Source organism: Chiloscyllium punctatum, chromosome 27 (genome assembly GCF_047496795.1).
Source record: "Chiloscyllium punctatum isolate Juve2018m chromosome 27, sChiPun1.3, whole genome shotgun sequence".
Lineage (NCBI taxonomy): Eukaryota > Metazoa > Chordata > Chondrichthyes > Orectolobiformes > Hemiscylliidae > Chiloscyllium > Chiloscyllium punctatum.
Window position 1 is genome coordinate 44,988,485 of NC_092765.1, and position 20,095 is coordinate 45,008,579.

The 20,095-nt window shown below is 46.3% G+C and overlaps 1 protein-coding gene across 4 annotated transcripts in view; it reads right to left on the minus strand.

Moving 5' to 3' along the window:
* Positions 1-3,972: 3,972 nt before the first annotated feature.
* The window catches only part of map7d1a (MAP7 domain containing 1a), a 237,264-nt gene continuing 221,141 nt past the window's right edge, over positions 3,973-20,095 (minus strand). For all 4 annotated transcript variants that reach the window (XM_072548590.1, XM_072548589.1, XM_072548591.1 and 1 more), the window contains 5 exons: positions 18,910-18,960; positions 15,376-15,442; positions 9,264-9,387; positions 5,940-6,235; positions 3,973-4,579 (listed from right to left, as the gene is read on the minus strand). In XM_072548590.1, the coding sequence (XP_072404691.1) occupies positions 4,569-4,579; positions 5,940-6,235; positions 9,264-9,387; positions 15,376-15,442; positions 18,910-18,960 (549 nt within the window). In that variant the 3' untranslated portion in view covers positions 3,973-4,568. The remainder of the gene's footprint in view (positions 4,580-5,939; positions 6,236-9,263; positions 9,388-15,375; positions 15,443-18,909; positions 18,961-20,095) is intronic.

The following is a 20,095-nucleotide window of genomic DNA, read 5'->3' on the forward strand; positions in this document are numbered from 1 at the left end:
AATCTAGCAGTTGCACATACACATACACTCAGAAAGCAGATGGAATGTCTGTTTTATTACTTGTAATGCGTTTTACTGTTTTAAATGAACGAAACCATGGAGTTAATCAATCCCTGATGAGTGACTGATCGTTAGAATCACTTCATGAACACACCAGAAGGAGGGAGAAATGAAAGTGGAAGAAGAGTAGAGACGGATTAGGGAAGAGGATGAACAGACAACAAAATGCACTGAAGGAGGGAATAAGAATGGAAGAAGGAGGCAAATGGACAGTATTGAGACTGACAGTCACATTGTTATGAAGGTGAACAGTGCTGTTTGCCAGAGATGAAAGTGGCCATATTGCATTCCACTCCGACAATACATGAAAGGCAGACTTCAACTTGCAATTCTAAAGATTTTCAATGTGGACAATTCATGGAGGAATTCTTTGACAATAAAATGCAAGGAGACTTTGTTATAATGTTAAGGTAGGTGAGCTATCCTCTTACAGGTGCTAGGCACTGTGCAGTTTCCTCTGAATGTAAATACTGCCACAAGATTCAACAGAAACAAGTGCTGACTCGTTTCTTGGTCAATGACACTATCTCAGGATGCACAGTTCTTACAAGGTTTTATTGAGTTTTGAGAAGATTTGTAGTTCAGGTTGAGGTTTTGGATGTAGGTTTGCTCGCTGAGCTGGAAGGTTCATTTCCAGATGCTTTGTCACCTTACCAGGTAACATCTTCAGTGGGCCTCAGGCGAAGCACTGCTGAAAATTCCTGCTTTCTATTTATATGTTTGGGTTTCTTTAGGTTGGTGATGTCATTTCCTGTGGTGATGTTATTTCCTGTGGTGAAGTCACTTCCTGTTCCTTTTCTCAAGGGGTAGTAGATGGGGTCTAACTCGATGTGTTTATTGAGTGTGTTCCGGTTGGAATTCCAGGAATTTTCGGCAGTGCTTCGCCTGAGGCTCACTGAGGATGTTACCTAGTAGGTTGATGAAACGTCTGGAAATGAATCTTCCAGCTCAGCAAGCAAACCTACATCCAAACATAATGTTTTATCCCCATCAAACTTTCCCAGGGCAGGGACAGCATGGGCTTCAGCTCAGGGGGTTGAATCTTACCTTCTTCTGGCTCAGTAAAAGCTGTGCCGAGTTGTATGGTGGGATTCTCACTGTAAAGACTCGGGAGATTTCTTACCCAACATGCTCCAAAAACTACATACCATGCCCATAAGGGGCTTTCATACAGCCATAGAGATATACACCATGGAAACAGACCCTTCAGTCTAATTAGTCCATGCTGACCAGATATTCTAAATAAATCTAGTTCCAATTTCCAGCACTAATCAATGTCCCTCTAAACCCTTCCTATTCATATACCCATCTAGAGGCCTTTTAAATGTTGGAATTGTACCAGCCTCCACCATTTCCTCTGGCAACTCATTCCATACACACACAACCTTCTGTGTGAAGTTGCCCCCTCAATCTATTTTAAATCTTTCCCCTCTCACCTTAAACCTATGCCCTCTAGTTTTAGACTCCCCTACTCTAGGAAAAAGACTCTATCCATGCCCCACATGATTTTAGAAACCTCTATAAGGTCACCTCTCAGCCTCCAATGCTTCAGAGAAAATAGCTCTGACCTACATAGCTTCTCCCTATAGTTTAAAGCCTCTAATTCCAGCAACATCCTTGTTAATCATTTCTGAACCCTTTCAGGTTGAACAACATCTTTCTTATAGCAGGGAGACCAGAATTGAATGCAGTATTGCAAAAGTGGCCTAATCAATGTCCTGTACAGCGACATGACCTCCCAGCTCCTCGTGGAGAAAGTGAGGACTGCGGATGCTGGAGATCAGAGTTGAGTGTGTGATGCTGGAAAAGCACAGCAGGTCAGGCAGCATCCAAGGAGGACAGTTGATGTTTTGAGCATAAGCTCTTCATCAGGAATGTAGTGATGAAGAGTGTATGCATGAAATGTCGATTCGCCTGCTCCTCGGATGCTGCCTGACTGGCTGTGCTTTTCCAGCACCACATTTTTTGATCCCAACTCCTCTACTCAATGCTCTGACCAATAAAGGCAAACATACCAACTACCTTCTTCACCTGTGTCCACCTGTGACTCCATTTTCAAGGCGGTATGAACCTGAATACTAGGTCCCTTTATTGTCCTTTTGATTTCCAATTCTATCAGCACTTTACCATGTGCTTCTCTGGAACAACTTGCCACTCACCAGATATCCCCCAGAACACTGGCATCCTGGTGCCAAAGCCATCTTTAAAAGGCCTCTGCACACCTGGATAAGTACGGGCATTGCAAAGCTCCTTGATGGACATATAGTGTAAATGGAGAAGGGTGACATGGCACCATGATTCTCAAAGAGGGACCTGGAGGTCCTGCTGGATGGGATCCCATGCCACTACACGCTGGCAGCCTGGCCCTCTGTCCTCACCTCCCGGGGTTGCCCAACAAAACCTCTAGGTCGAATTGGCTTCATTGGGCAGCAACCAGTGTCCAGCCCAGCTGCAGAAATAGGGAGTAGTGAGAGCAAAAGAAAGATGAAAAAAACTACTGAAGGCACTTTATGGCATGGTGACAATGCATAGTTTATGAACGAGCCTGTATGAGAATGAGGGTATGCGGGAGCGAGGGTTTGCAAGAGAGAGGGCGTGATAGCGAGGGGGTGCGAGAGCGAGGGGGTGCGAGAGCGAGGGGGTGCGAGAGCGAGGGGGTGCGAGAGCGAGGGGGTGCGAGAGCGAGGGGGTGCGAGAGCGAGGGGGTGCGAGAACGAGGGGGTGAGAGAACGAGGGGGTGAGAGAACGAGGGTGTGAGAGAACGAAGGTGGACAGGAGAATGTGTGTCGAGGAGAATGAGCGTGTATAAGAATGAGGGTGTGAGGCCAAGTATGTGTGAGAATGAGTATGTAGGAGAACGAGAATAACGAGGGTATTAGACAAGGGCGCATAAGAACGAGTGTGAGTGACAGAACACACATTAAAGAGAACAATTGTATGAATGAGAGAATAACTGAGAAAATGAGGAAAATGAGTATGTAGATTGAGTTGTGTGTGAGAAAACGAATGTGTAGAAGGACAAGTATATGAGCAAGAGAATGTGTGTAGAAGAATGAGTGCGTGGATGGGTATTAGCAAGAGAATGAGTCTAAGTGAGATAATGTGCACCTAAGTGAGCAAAATATAAGTGTAGAAGTTATTCACATCCCAGTCCTCTGACATCTCCCACACAGACTGAGTCTTTGGTACACACTCTCCTGCTCTCTCAGATCGTCTCTCAGTGGTTATTGGTTGTGAGGGACAAGAGAGTTAGAGTGAGAATGTGAGCAAGAGAAGGAATGAGGAGACAATGAGGACTGCGGGTACTGGAGATCAGAGTCGAGAATGTGGTGCTGGAAAAGCACAGTCTGTCAGGCAGCATCCGAGGAACAGGAGAGTTGATGTTTCAGGCATAAACCCACCATCAGGAATCAGGAATGCCCTGATGAAGGGTTTATGCCCGAGATGTCAATTCTCCTGCTCCTCGGATGCCAAGAGAAGGATCAAGAAGCCCAGTGGATGGCTAAGAGTGCTGTGTGGGAGAGTCAGAAAGCCTCCCTTTTGGAACATTGTGAAGTCTCATGTAATAGCTAGATAGATATCTTACAGCACACAGTGCTCCCTGACACTGACTCCCCGAGAGCAGCATCAGTGTTTCCTACACCTTTCAGGTCTGAAGAAATTACATCAGACTTGAAACGTTAGCTTGGTGTCTCTCTCTCTCTCTCTCTCTCCCCACAGACACTGCCAGACCTGATGAGTTTGTCCAGCTATTGCCCTTTTCCCATTGGAATGTCACACAGTCCCATCACGGCTATGACCGTTCACTTCGGATGTATGAAAAGGTTGGAGATTCGGGGTGAGGGTTTAGGGAGGATCAGGGCAGACTGAAGTACACGAGTAAACACAAAGCAGATTGTGTACACATATAGCTCCCTGGTGTAACACTGACAGGTTTATTTACATTATTCACATACACTGTACCCAGTAGTTTATTATTATTTCAAGTTAAATAAGAACATGATCACCAGTGATACAATAACCATCACTCTGCCACTCTCGTCTGTCCGAGTGCCTTTAGTTCTTCACCAACGATATAGAATTAGTGTCAGTTTTAATAAGGTGCACATTAGAGACATTGTCAGCACACGGTATACAGTACAGGTGAAGAACACTTGTGAAAATGACTGCATCTTCCACAAGGTCACTCTAGAATCTTCCGGGGTCCCATGTTCGCTCCCACCGTCTCCTCACGTAGAAGTTATTTTTCCGTAAACACTTTGAAAAACATTTAAAATAAAAACAGCACAACAAAGTAAAAGGAAGTGTTGCTCGAGAGCTGTGGGGATTTCGTGCGGTCCATGTGGAGTGCTGCCGATAACACGCCTCACTGTTGTCTCTTCCCCTCTCACTGACGAGCTCTTCCAAATCCAACACTGAGTACAAAGCCGTGCGTGGTGGCTCAGGGTAGGGGGGGGGTGGGAGTAGCGGAGGGGAGCGGGGGGAGGGGCACATCCCCCCTCGGCCCTTCAGAGGATTTCTGAAATGGAACGGAGAGTCGTTATCACCAGAGGTACAGCTTTGAGGTGGGAGGACCGTGTGCTGACTAAGTGTGTTCCTCATGGTCCATCAGGGCACAGAATCAGGCCAGAGAATGAGGTACCAGGCCAGGTAAAGTGTCTGTTGTGCTAGGTGCCACCTCAAAGCTTCAACTGCTTTCCTGTCACTTCCCACCCCTCCCCCATCAAGCACCATTCTCATTTATAATCAATATTCCTCATCCCTTGCTCCAACAGGAGTGAGGGCCTGTGTTTTTACACTTCAGGAAAAAGGTAGGATTCCCTCAGCCCTTGCCCATCAAACACCACCTTCGCCCACCACATTGCCCACAGTCCAAAGATGTGCAGGTTAGGTAGATTGGAGATGCTAGATTTCCCGTACGTCTAGGTGGGTTAGCCATGGGAAATGCAGGATTGCAGGGATAGGGTAGGGGGTGGGTCTGGGTGGGATGCTCTTCGAAGGGTCAGTGTGGACTCGATGGGCTGAATGGCCTGTTTCCACACTGTAGGGATTCTAAATATTTTATATTCCCCATCCAGCTCACTCAACGCTCCTGATCCAACCACAATGACCTCTCATGCTCCCCTTGCCAAGATATGCTCCTCCTAACACCTCCCCCATCAATGGAAGCTCCCGACTTACCTGTCACCATTGATTCCTCAAGCTGTACCCCAACACCACGCTCTACTCACTCACCTACTATACACTGCGCAGAATCAGATAGTGACCACCGGGTGTGTGAGATACAAGGGCATATTTTTCTCCTTGGAGACCCGGGACACCATTTCACTGTCGAAACACCTGAACTCCTACTTATTGACAGCTCTTTGATCTCAGCTGTCACTTGGACAATATCCATGCACACAACAATCAGAGACTTCAAGTGCTCAGCAGTTTTACCTGCTGAAACTTGAAGTGTCTGAATGATTGACATTTCCTTTGCCCATTTTAAGGGCTTTTCTTAAAAAAGAAACAAAGCGGCGAGTTATCAACGAATGGGTTTTTTTGAAAGCTTTTCAACCTGTTAAAAGGTTCCCTCGTGCAGACAATCGTCCATGACCCCTCTGAGGTGCCATGAGGCTATGGTACTTTGAAAGGCCTGCCCATCTCTTTGTGAGCAGTAGGACTGGGATTGCACATCCCCAGAATGGAGTTGGCCATGTTGGGAACCTGCAATGGGAACCTTGAGACACCTTGGAGTGCAGTTGTGAATCTTAAATTCTGATGCCATTATTAAACGCACCGACCCCCTCTCTCTCACTAACACAAACACAACCTCTCTCTGTTTCCTTTCCTCTGCAGCATCAGACCTCATTATTGCACATGACACTTTTCAGTACCTGCTACATGCTGGGATTGGATTCCTGTTGTTTTCTTAATGAAGGAACTTCCTTCCTCAAACACGATGATGGGATTGACTGGAATCTCGTCAGCTGTGTGACTGCTGAGACATTCTTTCTCGCCATTACTCTCCACGCTCTCCTTTAAACAGCTCGTGTGATTCGAGAGCTCAATGATCTCTTCAAAGGCCCGGGATTCCATTTCCTTGGGGCAGATCCCATTTTCCTGCTGCCTCAACTGCACGGTGTTGTTGACGACCGCTTGCTTCTCACAGCCATCTTCTTTAGGAGGGACTCTAATGAGTACAAGAGGCTGGCCTTTAGTTTCCCCTTCCTGTGTGTTCCCCTTCCCTCCCATCTTCCCCTCTTCCCCATCTTAAATTCAGTCTGAATGAAAATACCTCCTCATTACAAACGCCTTCAAGCCTGGGGGTGGAAGCACCAAACTATGGGCAAGATTACATAGGTGAGGCTTGTATTGCTTTGATAATAGAGGAGTGAGGGGAATGGTGATCAAAATGTTTAGCTGGTTAAAAGATCTGACTCTCCATCTCCCTAATGGCGGGGGGGGGGGGGGGAAAGAGTGGGATGGGGAAGTCTAGAATGAGGGCTGTAACCTTAAAATGACAGCTAGGCCGTGCAGGGGTGATGCCCTCCTGTGCTCACAGTGTGGTGGAACTCTGGGGAGGATGTGAATGGGCCCACTGAAAATTTCAGAACTTAAGTTGCTCAGAGTTTTGTTGGGAAAGAGCACCAACTATTAAGGGATAAAGTGAGACCAACAGCTAAAGTGGAGACCAGCCAAGAAACAACTGAATGACAGAATGTACTGGAGGAGCTGAATGGCCTCTTGTTTCTATAGGCCCAGAAGCCTCACAGAGATATAGTCACAGAGTCATACATAGAGAAACAGACCCTTCAGTTCAACTCGTCCATGCCAACCAAGTTTCCCAAACTAAACTAGTCCCACATGCCTGTGTTTAGTCCATATCCCTCAAACCTTTCCTATTCATGTCCCTCTCCAAATGTCTTTTAAATGCTGTGACTGTACCTGCATCTACCACTTCCTCTTGCGGTTCATCCCACACACGAACCACTCTCTGTATGAATAAGTTGCCCCTTAGGTGCCTTATAAATTTTCCTTCTCTCAGCTTAAAAACATGCCTCCTGGATCTAAGCTCCCACAGCCCAGGGAAAAGACCTTTGCCATTCACCTTATCTATGCCCCTCATGATTTTATAAACCTCTATAAGGTTATCCCTCAACCTCCTTCACTCCAGTGAAAAAAGTCTCAGCCTAACCAGTCTCACCTTATAATTCAAACCCTCCATTCCTGGCATTATCCTGGTAAATCATTTCCGAACCCTCGGAATTTAATAACATAGCTCTTACAGTAGGGTGACCAGAACTGCACACAGTACACCAAAAATGTGGCCTCATCAACGTCTTCCATGACCTCAACATGACACCCCAACTCCTAGACTCAAAGGTCTGAGCAATGAAGGCAAGAGTGCTAAATGCCTTTTTAACCACCCTGTCTACCTGTGATGCAGATTTCAAACAATTATGTACCCAGGGCCCTACCATTAACTGTATAAGTCCTGCCCTTGTTTGTTTTATCAGAACTGCAACACCTCACATTTATCCAAATTAAACTCCATCTGCCACTCCTCAACCCAATTGACCAAGATCCTTCTGTAATCTTCGTGAACCTTCACTGTCGACTTTACCACCGATTTTGGTGTCATCTGCAAACTTACCAACCATGGCTCCTATTTTCTCATCCAAATTGTTTAGGTAAATGATAAACAACAATGGACCCAGCATCAATCCCTGAGAAAAAGCGCTGGTTACAGGCCTCCAGTCCAAAACCAACACTCCACCAGCAGCCAGTGTCATTGTACACACAGGTGCTCGGGGGTAAGGCAGAGCAGCAAGGGGAGATAGGTGAGTGTGCAGAGAAAGGGGTAAGGGGTGAACTAAGGGCTTGGGATGATGGTGAGGACTGGGAGCATAGGTGAGGGGTGAGCAGGAGAAGGAGAGATTAAAAACCTCTCAGAAAAAAACGATTCAAAGGGTGGTAGGGGCAATGCTATCTGGGACAGATGCTTAATCGTTACTTGTGGAAACATAGGTTCCAATAGCCAGTAAAAACAAAGCACAGGTTCATTTCCAGGTGAATAGAATTCAGTGGCATCAGAGAAGAGACGTTTTGTTAAATGTACACTGAATGTTGATTGAATCACACCATGAGAATTCTGTGAACAGAGTTCTGGACCTGTGCTACAAGAACATATAGCGAAACACTGGTGAAAAAGATGCACCAGCAAATAATGCCAAATTGAAGAGGATACCACTATCAGGAAGGCTGAAACATACTGAGGCTCTTTTCTCGAAAGAAAACCGGGAAATGACTTGACAGCCTGGAGTAATGACAGAGCTGGGAAACATAGAGAAGGCATTTCCAAATACATGGAGGTTAAAACTAGAGCTATCACTATTCAATAAATCCAACAGGGAATCCTGAATCCACTTTGTTATTGAGAGAGTGGCTCGATTATGGATCATGGTATGACAGAAAGTGGTTGAGATAAACGTAGAGAGTATTCATTAAATGCTTAAGGGGGAAAGGAATAGAAGGATATGTTAACAGAATGAGATGATATAAGGTTGAAGGAGACTAGAACAGAGATTAATCACTGACATTGATCTGTTGGGCTGAAGGACCTGTTTGTCTGCTGTAAATTCTATAATTCCAGCTATGTAAGATGTAGAGGAAAGCAAGGACTGTAGGGTCAATGAGTAATGAAAATCTGGTTACAAACGGAGTTGACGACTCAGGACTCAATGATGCACAGTCTGTATGGATAAGAGGAGGGAGAACAGCCAAGTTCCAAACACCATTCCCACTGTCAAATGGACTTGAGCCCAAAACCCCTGGTCTCAACTGACACTGTCCTTCAGGTAGTCAGATGGGAGCAATAATACTCTGATACGAAGATTGTGGAAACACAGTCAGCAGACAGGGGGAGGTTTCATCAAAGGGTAGCTCATAGGTGATCGACTGAAGATAAGAGAGGGCTAAATGATCTTTTCTTGCCAGGAGTTTGAGTGTTGGGATGAAAGCTAAACAGGTTTAAAAATGGATTTTAAATTGAATGAGTTAATGAATTAATTGAATTGGCTTCCAATTGTAGATCTCTTTAATCTTCAACAGATGTTGGGTGAATACACACAAATCCTGAAACTACTGTGATTCTCACTCCTTTGATTTCCGCTGTGTCAACATGCCAATTGAAAGGCTGCGTTTGTGTTCGGACTTACCCCAGCTCCCCAAGAGGGCGATCCTGTGATGGAAGGTCTGTGGTGCTAACAGAAGAGTCTCCGACCTGGTGTTCAGCTGGTATCTCCTGCTGAAGTTCACTCTTCACACAAACAGGACCAATCTCTGCAGAAACCAGAACAGGCTTTCAAAATTCCACACTGACAGGACCTACCTACTCCAGGCCAGAGAGACAACAGGCCACCTTTACAAAATGGGAGCTGCACAGGCACTACTCAATCAGGTTTATAACAGTATCAGCACGTTGTAATCAAATAAATCCTTACATTGCTGTCATTGCATCAGAAGATGCTGGAAGCCAGAGTCAATAGATGTGAAGCTGGGAGATCACAGCAGGTCAGAGGGGCAGGAAAATCAATGTTTCAGTTTGAAACCCATCATCAGGACTGGGGAGGGGGAGGGAGCCCAGAAGTATACAGAGGGAGGGGATGGGGCTGGGGGAAGGATAGGTGGGATGGTGATAGGTGGATGTGGGCAGGGGATTATTGTAATTGCTGTACCTGCCTTCTGCTGGCTATCAGCCATCACCTAATGCATTTCTTCTTCAATTATCCATCTAACTACCTCATTGCCAGCTAAAGAAACGCTTGCTGTGAGCTTTAAAATTCACTTCCCATTCTTTTATCTCATTAAGTTTTGTTCCCCCAGTTTAATTTCAATTTAAATTTAATTGTAACTTAAGTTCTACGAACTGAAGTGCTTTCTTGACTTTTCTCTCCAGACTGTACACCTTCTCCTCCATCCTTTTTCACTCAAAATTCCTCTCTACTTAGCAACAGGACAATAAAAGATCACTACTACCCCGCTTGTCCCCTGATATACCAATCATTGATTAATAATACAAGTCAATAACTTATCAATGATTTGACAACACATGGTGAGAAAAGCCCCTAATGGGGGACCACAGCACCCCAGTTCCCTGTTTGCCCAAGAATACCACACTTCACATATGTCAACTTCCAATTTCTCCTTCATCGTATCTCAAAGGGCTGAGCAGCAGCTCTCGCTCCTGTGTAAGTCGGCCCCAAATTGTAGCATATTGATAAGAATCAAATAAATATTCCTAAGATTATTCTAAACACTCAACTGCGAGGCATCAATGTTACCTTAAGAGTCATGTACTGTCGTGAGCATGAAGTCAGAGTGTGCAGAAGGATGCCACTCACCTGACAGCTAAATCTAACTCTTGGATGGACTTGTCCAATTAGTTACATCCCCCTGCTCTTTGCCCATTTTGCTCCCACTGACTTGCTTTTCTCATTTGCAAGTGCTTTTCCATTTTGCTTTTGAAAGTTTCTCTCCAAACAGCTTCGGTTGCCTTTTCAGGATATACTGTGATCCCAGTTTTATAAAAATTGACCGACACATGACCTCAAGATGGTGAGCAGCCCATTGTGACCATGGGCCTTTTCCGAATCTCAGGGCTATTTGCATTCAATTCACCTGAAGGCTTTTCGAGACAAACTATGTCTAGTGTATCTTAATGTGTACATTTGTCAGGATGGAATTCCTACTTTGCTGCTTGTCTGCCCTGATCTATGATTTGCATCAAACATTCGGCTAATCATTAACTATATTCAACTCGCTTTGTGATCCTTTAATATTACATTTAAGATAGATGTAATGGCTGGCTGGCATTCAGACTACTTGCAAACAAAAGTCAGTGGTTCATGACCAGAACTCTGCAGACCTTGTTCAAACACCATCTCCTACTTGATGTTACAGCCTTGCTATTTCTTATGTTAAATTCCTCTCCCACTCTGTTACTTTCAGAGTTTGAAAAAGTAACCTGTGTTTGGAAGTGCAAATCATCCAAATTAACCTAAATGAATGCTTTGACATCTGTCTTCAGTCTGGAGGCCTGTGCCCAGCAGTGTGCCACAGGATCGGTTTTATTTTGTAAGTTATATCAACGATTTTGATGTGAGCATAGGACGTATAGTCAGTAAGTTTGCAGATGACATCAAAATTGGAGGTGCAGTGGACAGCGAAGAAGGTTACCTCAGATTACAACAGAATTTTTGATCAGATGGGCCAATTGGCTGAGGAATGGCAGATGGGAGATCAATGTCATTTTGGTAAGGCAAATCAGGGCTGGACTTATACACCTAACAGTACATTGCTGTGTTGCTGAACAAAGAGACCTTGGAGTGCAGGTTCCTTGAAAGCGGAGTTGCAGGAGAGTGAAAAAGGCATTTGGTACGCTTGTCTTTATTGGTCAGTGTACTGAGCAAAGGAGTTGGGAGGCCATGTTGTAACTGATTAGGATATTGTTAGGCCACTTCTGGAGTACTGCGTTCAACTCTGGTCCCTTTGTATAATTACAACATTTAAAAGGCACCTGGATCGGTACATGGGTAGGAGGGGTTTAGAGAAATATGGGCCAAGTGCTGGCAAATGGAACTAGATTAATGGAGGATATCTGGTTGGCATGGACGAGTTTGACCAAAGGATCTGTTTCCGTGTTGTACATCTCTATGCCTCCCAGCAGAGAAACAACAGAGACGATATACTTAGGGAGAAGGAGTGTGAAGTTAGTGAGAGGATTAACAGTGAGAAATGAAATATGAAGGGGTTCGGCACATTTTAAATTTAGATAAAAGTCAGCAGGCCTGGACGACATGTACCCAACAGGACGAAGAGAAGCAAGAGAATAAATAATGGCAGCTGTGACCATTTTTCAATCCTTTCTGGTCATGGGTGTGGTGCTCGAGAGGGCTAACATTGTTCTGTGTTCTAAAAAAAGCGAGGAAGGACAGACAGTGTAATTACAGGTCAGCCAGCTTAACTTGGTGGTGGGCAAATTACAGGGTAAAATTCTGAGACACTACAAATCATCATTTAGAAAAGCATGGATTAACTGAGGACAGTGCTTGTTCAGGGAAGCGGAACAACTTGGACTGAATTTTCTTTCTGAGATGCTAACAAGTTAAATGAAGGTATAACACATTTGATGGATTCTATATGGATTTTAACACAGATTGATAAGGTTTCTGATGGCAGACTGGTCAAGAAAGCAAAAGCTGATGAGATTTTGGGGCAAGTGATATGTGGCAAATTGCATCCAAAATGGGCTCAGAGTCAGGAAGCAAAATTATGTTTAACAGGGATTTTGAGGGATCGAATGGATAATGCTCCCAGCGAGGTTCTGCAGATCTTAGCACTGGATCCTTTGCTGTTTGTGGTATACATCAATGGTTTATACATAAATGTATGGTGTCTGATTAAGAAGTTGGCAGACGATACCAGAAATAGTTGATAGTGAGGAAGTCTGCAGGAAACAAACAATAGATTTTCAGGTGAACAGGGCTGTGGCAAATGGAATTCCACTGGGAGAAGTGTGAGGCACTGCATCTGCAGACAGCAAACAAGGCTATGGAGTACAATAGATTAAGCTGAAGGGGTAAAACAACAGTGAGACCTCGAGGTGTTAAGTGTGCTGATTCCTGAAGATACATAGACAGGGCGACAAGCATACACACCAGTTAGACCACAGTTAGAGCATAAGCTTTGCATTAGACACCCACTTACTAAATAAGAGTGGCTCAAAGAAGGTGTCGGAGCTAGTGGGAACAGAGGCCGGAGGGAGGGTGTCAGAGATAGTGGGAACAGAGGCCGGAGGGAAGGTGTCAGAGATAGTGGGAACAGAGGCCTGAGGGAAGGTGTCAGAGATAGTGGGAACAGAAGCTTGAGGGAAGGTGTCAGAGATAGTGGGAACAGAGGCCGGAGGGAGGGTGTCAGAGATAGTGGGAACAGAAGCTTGAGGGAAGGTGTCAGAGATAGTGGGAACAGAGGCCTGAGGGAGGGTCTCAGTGATAGTGGGAACAGAGGCCTGAGGGAGGGTGTCAGAGATAGTGGGAACAGAGGCCTGAGGGAGGGTGTCAGAGACTGTGCGCACAGAGGCCTAAGAGAGGTTGTCAGTGATAGTGGGATTAGAGGCCTGAGGGAGTGTTCAGAGACTGTGCGCACAGAGGCCTGAGAGAGGGTGTCAGTGATAGTGGGAACAGAGGCCTGAGGGAGGGTGTCGGAGATAGTGGGAACAGAGGCCTGAGGGAGGGTGTCAGTGATAGTGGGAACAGAGGCCTGAGGGAGGGTGTCAGTGATAGTGGGAACAGAGGCCTGAGGGAGGGTGTCAGTGATAGTGGGAACAGAGGCCTGAGGGAGGGTGTCAGTGATAGTGGGAACAGAGGCCTGAGGGAGGGTCTCAGTGATAGTGGGAACAGAGGCCTGAGGGAGGGTCTCAGTGATAGTGGGAACAGAGGCCTGAGGGAGGGTGTCGGAGATAGTGGGAACAGAGGCCTGAGGGAAGGCATCAGAGACTGTGGGACCTGAGGCCTGAGGGAGGGAGGCAGAGACTGTGGCACGTAAGGTCTAAGCCAGGATGTCAGAGACAGTGAGACCCGAGGCCTGATGGAGGGAGTCGGAGGCAGTGGGACCTGAGAGTTAGACAATTTAGCATGGCCAATCCATCTAATCTGCACATTTTTGGATTGTCGGAGAAAACCGGAACACCCAGAGGAAATCCACGGAGACATGGGGAGAACATCTGTATGGAGTTTGCACAGTCACCCAAGGAATCGTACCTGGGTCCCTGGCACTGTGAGGCAGCAATGCTAACCATTGAGTCAGTGGGGAATGTTGCCAGAAACACTAACTATGAGAAAAATTGGATAGTCTGGAATTAATAGTTAAGGCACAACTTAAGGATTTGAACTTAATTAGAAGTCTCTCATGTGGAACTTCATCAAAAGCGTTCTGAAGTGTCACATAAACTAGACAATATGCGTTCCTAGAAATGTGAAAAATTATCTCAGCCACGCTGTAATTTCTGTTTAGAAATTCAAATTGCTCTGCCCAGGTTCACAATCTTACTCTTTCTAATTTACTGCTGATGGTTTGCGTTATTTCCTGAGTGGTTACTTTCTGCTTCATAATTCATCCCCTCACCCATCAGCTTTATAAACGTACACGAGCATACTGTTTAGGATTTGGGCTCCGTACGAGAAAAAGAATATTGAGGCAGTAAGGGGATGTTGCACAGTGAGAGAAAAGACACAGAAAATGAGAATAGAAAGCGTAGAGATTAACCAAATAACACAAAAGGTGTGCTAAAAATTCTGAATGGGGAGTACAGATTGGAAGGAAGCAGAGTGCTGCTAGTGATTGAGCGAGTTTAGACTGAGGGATTGATTGAGCAGGTCTAGACTGAGGGATTGATTGAGGGAATTAGGAGAGACCGATGAAGGGGGGGTCTGGAATGAGAGACCGATGAAGGGGGGGTCTGGAATGAGAGACCGATGAAGGGGGGGTCTGGAATGAGAGACCGATGAAGGGAGGGGTCTGGAATGAGAGACCGATGAAGGGAGGGGTCTGGAATGAGAGACCGATGAAGGGAGGGGTCTGGAATGAGAGACCGATGAAGGGAGGGGTCTGGAATGAGAGACCGATGAAGGGAGGGGTCTGGAATGAGAGACCGATGAAGGGAGGGGTCTGGAATGAGAGACCGATGAAGGGGGGATCTGGAATGAGAGACCGATGAAGGGGGGATCTGGAATGAGAGACCGATGAAGGGGGGGTCTGGAATGAGAGACCGATGAAGGGGGGGTCTGGAATGAGAGACCGATGAAGGGGGGGTCTGGAATGAGAGACCGATGAAGTGGGGTCTGGAATGAGAGACCGATGAAGTGGGGTCTGGAATGAGAGACCGATGAAGGGGGGTCTGGAATGAGAGATCGATGAAAGGGGGTCTGGAATGAGAGACCGATGAAGGGGGGTCTGGAATGTGGGATAAGATGATGGGATTTGAATAAGAAGTGTGAGAATTATTTCAATCAAGGAAAAAAAACTTTTGAACATTGAAGAACAGGTTAAACTATTAAAGGAAAAAGGAAAATGGTGGAATACAGGTGGGAACCTGGGAGGGCAGATTCCAATGCAGCAGACTGTGTGTAAGCTCTATGCAACATTTCAAAAGACCCAGTGAAGAGAAACTCCTCATGCTGCAGTGAGAGTGAAATGTTCCTCCAGACGAGCTGATTGGAAAAGGAGGTTAACTTTCTCATCTTTCCCCATCCCCAACCCTTCCCATCTTACCCTTTGGCTCTGCCTTTGTCTCCTTGTCATCTGGCTCCCCGTCAGCAGTTGACTTTTTGTCATCTTTCTACAGGAAGGAAGAACAAAGAAAGTTCCTCAATCTTCATTGAGTCATATAAAACATCACAATTCCAGCCACTGGCAAGGCAGTAAGAGCCAGAGGCAATTCCACCCACCAATCAGGCAAGAGAACAAGGGTGTCGGTAGCAAGCAGGAACTCCCCCCACCAATCAGGAAAGAGAATGAGAGCAATGGTATCCAGAGGCAACTCCCTCCACCAATCAGGAAAGAGAAAGAGAGCAATGGTATCCAGAGGCAACTCCCCCCACCAATCGGGAAAGAGAATGAGAGCAATAGTATCCAGAGGCAACTCCCTCCACCAATCAGCCAAGAGGAGAGTGCTAACAGCTACCAGCACCCAGTTCCAATAATTAACGTTGAAGAAAGCTGGGACAGCTGTTGCCAAGCATCTCCATCAGGCAGCTTTCATCAACAGAGCAGAGCTAGCCATCAGCAAGCACTTCCACCAAATAGCCACCACGAATACAAAAGCACGAGTCATCAGCAAAAGTCTCTACCAATCAATGATCGCCGCCACAGCAGCGAGAGTGATCAGCAACCATCTTCATCAATCAGTGATCACCATGACAACAGTCACAGTCATCAGCAAAGGTTTCAACCAATCCGCAATTACCATCAGGTCAGTGAAACCAAACGGCAAATGTCACCACTAATCCGTCAGTACCATCAGAGTGAACTTAGATATTGGCAAGACTCCCCACCAATTGGAGATTGGCATCAGAGCAGCAATAGTCCTCAGCAACCATCTCCACCAATCAGTGATCAGCGTCAGCGCAACAAAAGCCAACAGCAAGTATCTCCACCAATCAGTGATCAGCGTCAGCGCAGCAAAAGCCAACAGCAAGTATCTCCACCAATCAGTGATCAGCGTCAGCGCAGCAAAAGCCAACAGCAAGTATCTCCACCAATCAGTGATCAGCGTCAGCACAGCAAAAGCCAACAGCAAGTATCTCCACCAATCAGTGATCAGCGTCAGCGCAACAAAAGCCAACAGCAAGTATCTCCACCAATCAGTGATCAGCGTCAGCACAGCAAAAGCCAACAGCAAGTATCTCCACCAATCAGTGATCAGCGTCAGTACAGCTATAGTCCTTGGCAACCACCTCCACGCTTCAGTGATCGGTATCAGAGCAGTGTTAGCGAACATCAACCACCTCCACCAATCAACCAGCTTGAGTCACGCCATGTCAGTCAGTGGCAATGGCTTCAAAGCAGTAAGGGTCAAAGTGAGAACTGTAACTCCTGTAAGTACATGATTACTGAGATCAGTAAACCAGAGAACCAAGGTGCACCTATCAAAATCGAGCTCTATCACCCAAAGTACAGGAGCCGAGCATCAATCCGGACATGGCCGCAGCAACCAGGCGACACCAGCAGGACAGTGCCACCAATCAGAATCTCCATACACCGCCTTGTCTCCCAAAACGAGTACAAAGACACAAAGTAACCCTGACATGGTCAAACCAACCCGATCCACTGGGCACAGGGAACCAGTTGTAAACATTGATTCTTCAGTGAAAGAAAATCAAACAAAAAACTAAAGTCTTTCTCTCATTATTACACAGACACTGTTAAGCAGAACCATCAGGACAAGAGCACAGCTCCATCATTGTGGTCAATCTCCGTACCTCTGCAATGCGCTTGCGTAACAAGTATCCACAAACCTCAGTACGATCACTTCCCAGTCTCAGCATCTCCCTGAAGGGAACAGCATTGCAGACTTGCAGTACCCTTCAATGTCAGCAATGCTTCCTGAGATCAGCCCCTTGTTTTAGACACACACCTCCCCTCCCCACCACCCCATGCCAGTTCATCTCTCCTTATTTAATCACCTCAAACTGATCCATTAGAATATCTTTAACACACTGCACTTGAAAAAAAGTTAAACACTTGCATGTGCGTGTAAAACGCCACAACACATCCCAAACTTACTGCTCACAAAGAGCTTTTAAAGTGCGGTCACTGCTGGGATGTGGGAGACCTGGCATGAGCACAGCAAGATCCCACAAAACAGTGGATGTGATGATGACCAGACAATTTGCTTTCAGAATGCCAAATGAGGGGTGACCAATGTCCAAGGCACCCAGGTCAAATTCCTTACTCTTTCTAAAAAAAATGTGGAACATTTTGTATCCACCTCAGGGGGGCGATGAAGCTACAGTCTAATGCCTCATTTGGCTGATGGTGTTTCTGACAGCACAGCCTGCCTCCAACACAGATTTGGAAGATCAGCCTTAATTTCTGTGTTCGAGGTTCAATGGGACTTGAACCCACAAGCTGCTGGCTCTGATGTGAGTCATGACAGAACAGGTAAGTGAGAGCTCCAGCCTTCTTTATTAGAATTAGAATCCCTACAGTGTGGAAACAGGCCATTTGGCCCAACAAGTCCACACTGACACTCTCCAGACCCATTCCCCTCCCCTTTTTACTCTACATTCCCCCTGATTAATGTACCCAGCCTACACATCCCTGAACACTACGGACAATTTAGTACAGCCAGTTCACCCAACCTGCACATCTTTGGACTGTGGGAGGAAACCAAAGCACCCAGAGTAAACCACACAGACCCAGGGAGAACGTGCAAACTCCACACAGATAGTGGCCCGAGGTTGGAATCCAACCTTGGTCTCTGGCGCTGAGAGGCAGCCACCGTTATAGGGCTGGTCATTATACTGAACTCTTTTTGAACAGTGCTGTGTTCCCCCAAAGTTAAACACATCATCCCTTTGGTTAGATTTTCAAAACTTTTTCATTCTTAGATGGGATGTAGGCATCATTGGAGATCACCAGCATTTGTTGCCCAACACTAACTGATTGGCTTTGTAGGCCATTTTAATCTGGGAATGAGCCTGGGTCTGGAGTCACATGCAGACGAGACCAGGTAAGGGGGTCAAGACATTCTTCCTAAAAGGGTATTACTGAATCGGATGAGTTTTTTATGACAATTGACAGTGCCATCATTATCATTTAATCATTATATTCAGATTGGATTGCAATTTTACCATCCACCAAGGTGGCATTCAAATCTGTGTCCCCAGAACATTAGCCTGGATTAACTAACCCTGTATCACCACTGCCTCCCCACTGCAGCCAACACTTTCAATGGGGTCTAACCCAAGCTCTTTACATCTGTGAAATAACTTCTAGCACTTTGTTCTCCAACCTTAGTGAGTTTGGCGGCACCATTCCATGAGACTTTTTAATAATGTCTCTCGTACCTGTCCCTGGGTTTCTGGAGACTTCAGTACTTGGGCCCTAATAATTGCTGCAGTCCCCCAGCACCTGGAGAATGGCCTCATCGATTTTGTATATATATCCAAATCACAGGTTTTCCACACATTCAAACGATTTAAAACCAACACATTTATATTCATGTCTATCGCGAGAAAAGTAAGGAATAGTGCAAATGGAAGGTCTCTGTAATATTTGAGAGAGAGAGAGATAGAGACGTACCTTATCCAGACAATCTGACCTCCTGGTCCTTTTCATAATCTGTTCCAGGCGCTGTAGACAGAGACAAAGGAAATACACTGAATGAACTGGCTAGACAAGATGCAATTATCACCCTTTAATCTGCTGGACTGAGCAAAAACTGTCCACAGTCTTTGGACAGGGCCCTGCTGCTTGTTATTATCCCAGAGCAAATCCACTCAATGCATCAATGAGGGTTCACAGCTTGGATTCACTCACAGGCCTCAGGACCTCAGCTGTGTCATCTCTGGAATAATTTCATCTTGCCCCTGCCATCTCCACAAACCTCAGACTTTAACCCCACCCCACCTTCCCAGTATTACTGCAGCACGATTCAGCTCCACTCTTTTGCTCTCAGGTCTCTCTTATGGGAACAGTGCATATTTCATAGCCCACCTTACCCCATCCACCCTGCCGTGTCCTCCAACGGCATGAGGTGGGGGGAGAGACTCCAGGACAGGGGTGGGGGAAGCTGGCAGCCAGGGGGTATGACAGGGAGAGGGCACTGGGTTTGTGGTTGGGGGCAGTGTGGGTGAGATGGCTCTGTGCTTGGAGGCGAGTCACTTGGGAAAGTATGGGAGGAAGGGGCTGCTGGGCTCAGATCGACCTGTGCCCAGTCCATGGGCGAGACTGGGTGCAAGTATCAGGGGCAGTATGGAGGCCCTGATCCTGATGGTGATATTTGAGCAGGTTGGTACACTGGGTTAGTACAGCAGATTGGTACATTGAGTTGGTACTCTGGGTTGGTGCAGCCGGTTGTCCTTGAACTGATTGGCTCGCTAGGCCATTTCAATCCGGGAATAAATCTGGGCCTGGAGTCACATGCAGACTAGACTAGTTGGTATGCCGGGGTGGTACACCAATACACCTGGCTAGTGACAGAGGTTCCCGTCAAGGGGAATCAAGAGTAGAGGTAGCAGCAAGCATGCAGAGACAGCCACGTGACTGGGAAAGATTCCTTGAAGATCTTTTGCAGCAGTCCACATCTACCCCTTCGCCCGTGGGACATGGGCACAGTTGTCCCTGTCTGTTCCTGGTGGCTCGAATAGCAAGGACACAGAGAGGGCCCTGGGCTCAGACAGCCAATCACTTCCTGGGAGAATATCAACAATGCAACTGGCCCTTCCTTAAGAAAGGGGCACTTTCAGAGGTTGGAATCAGTAGAACT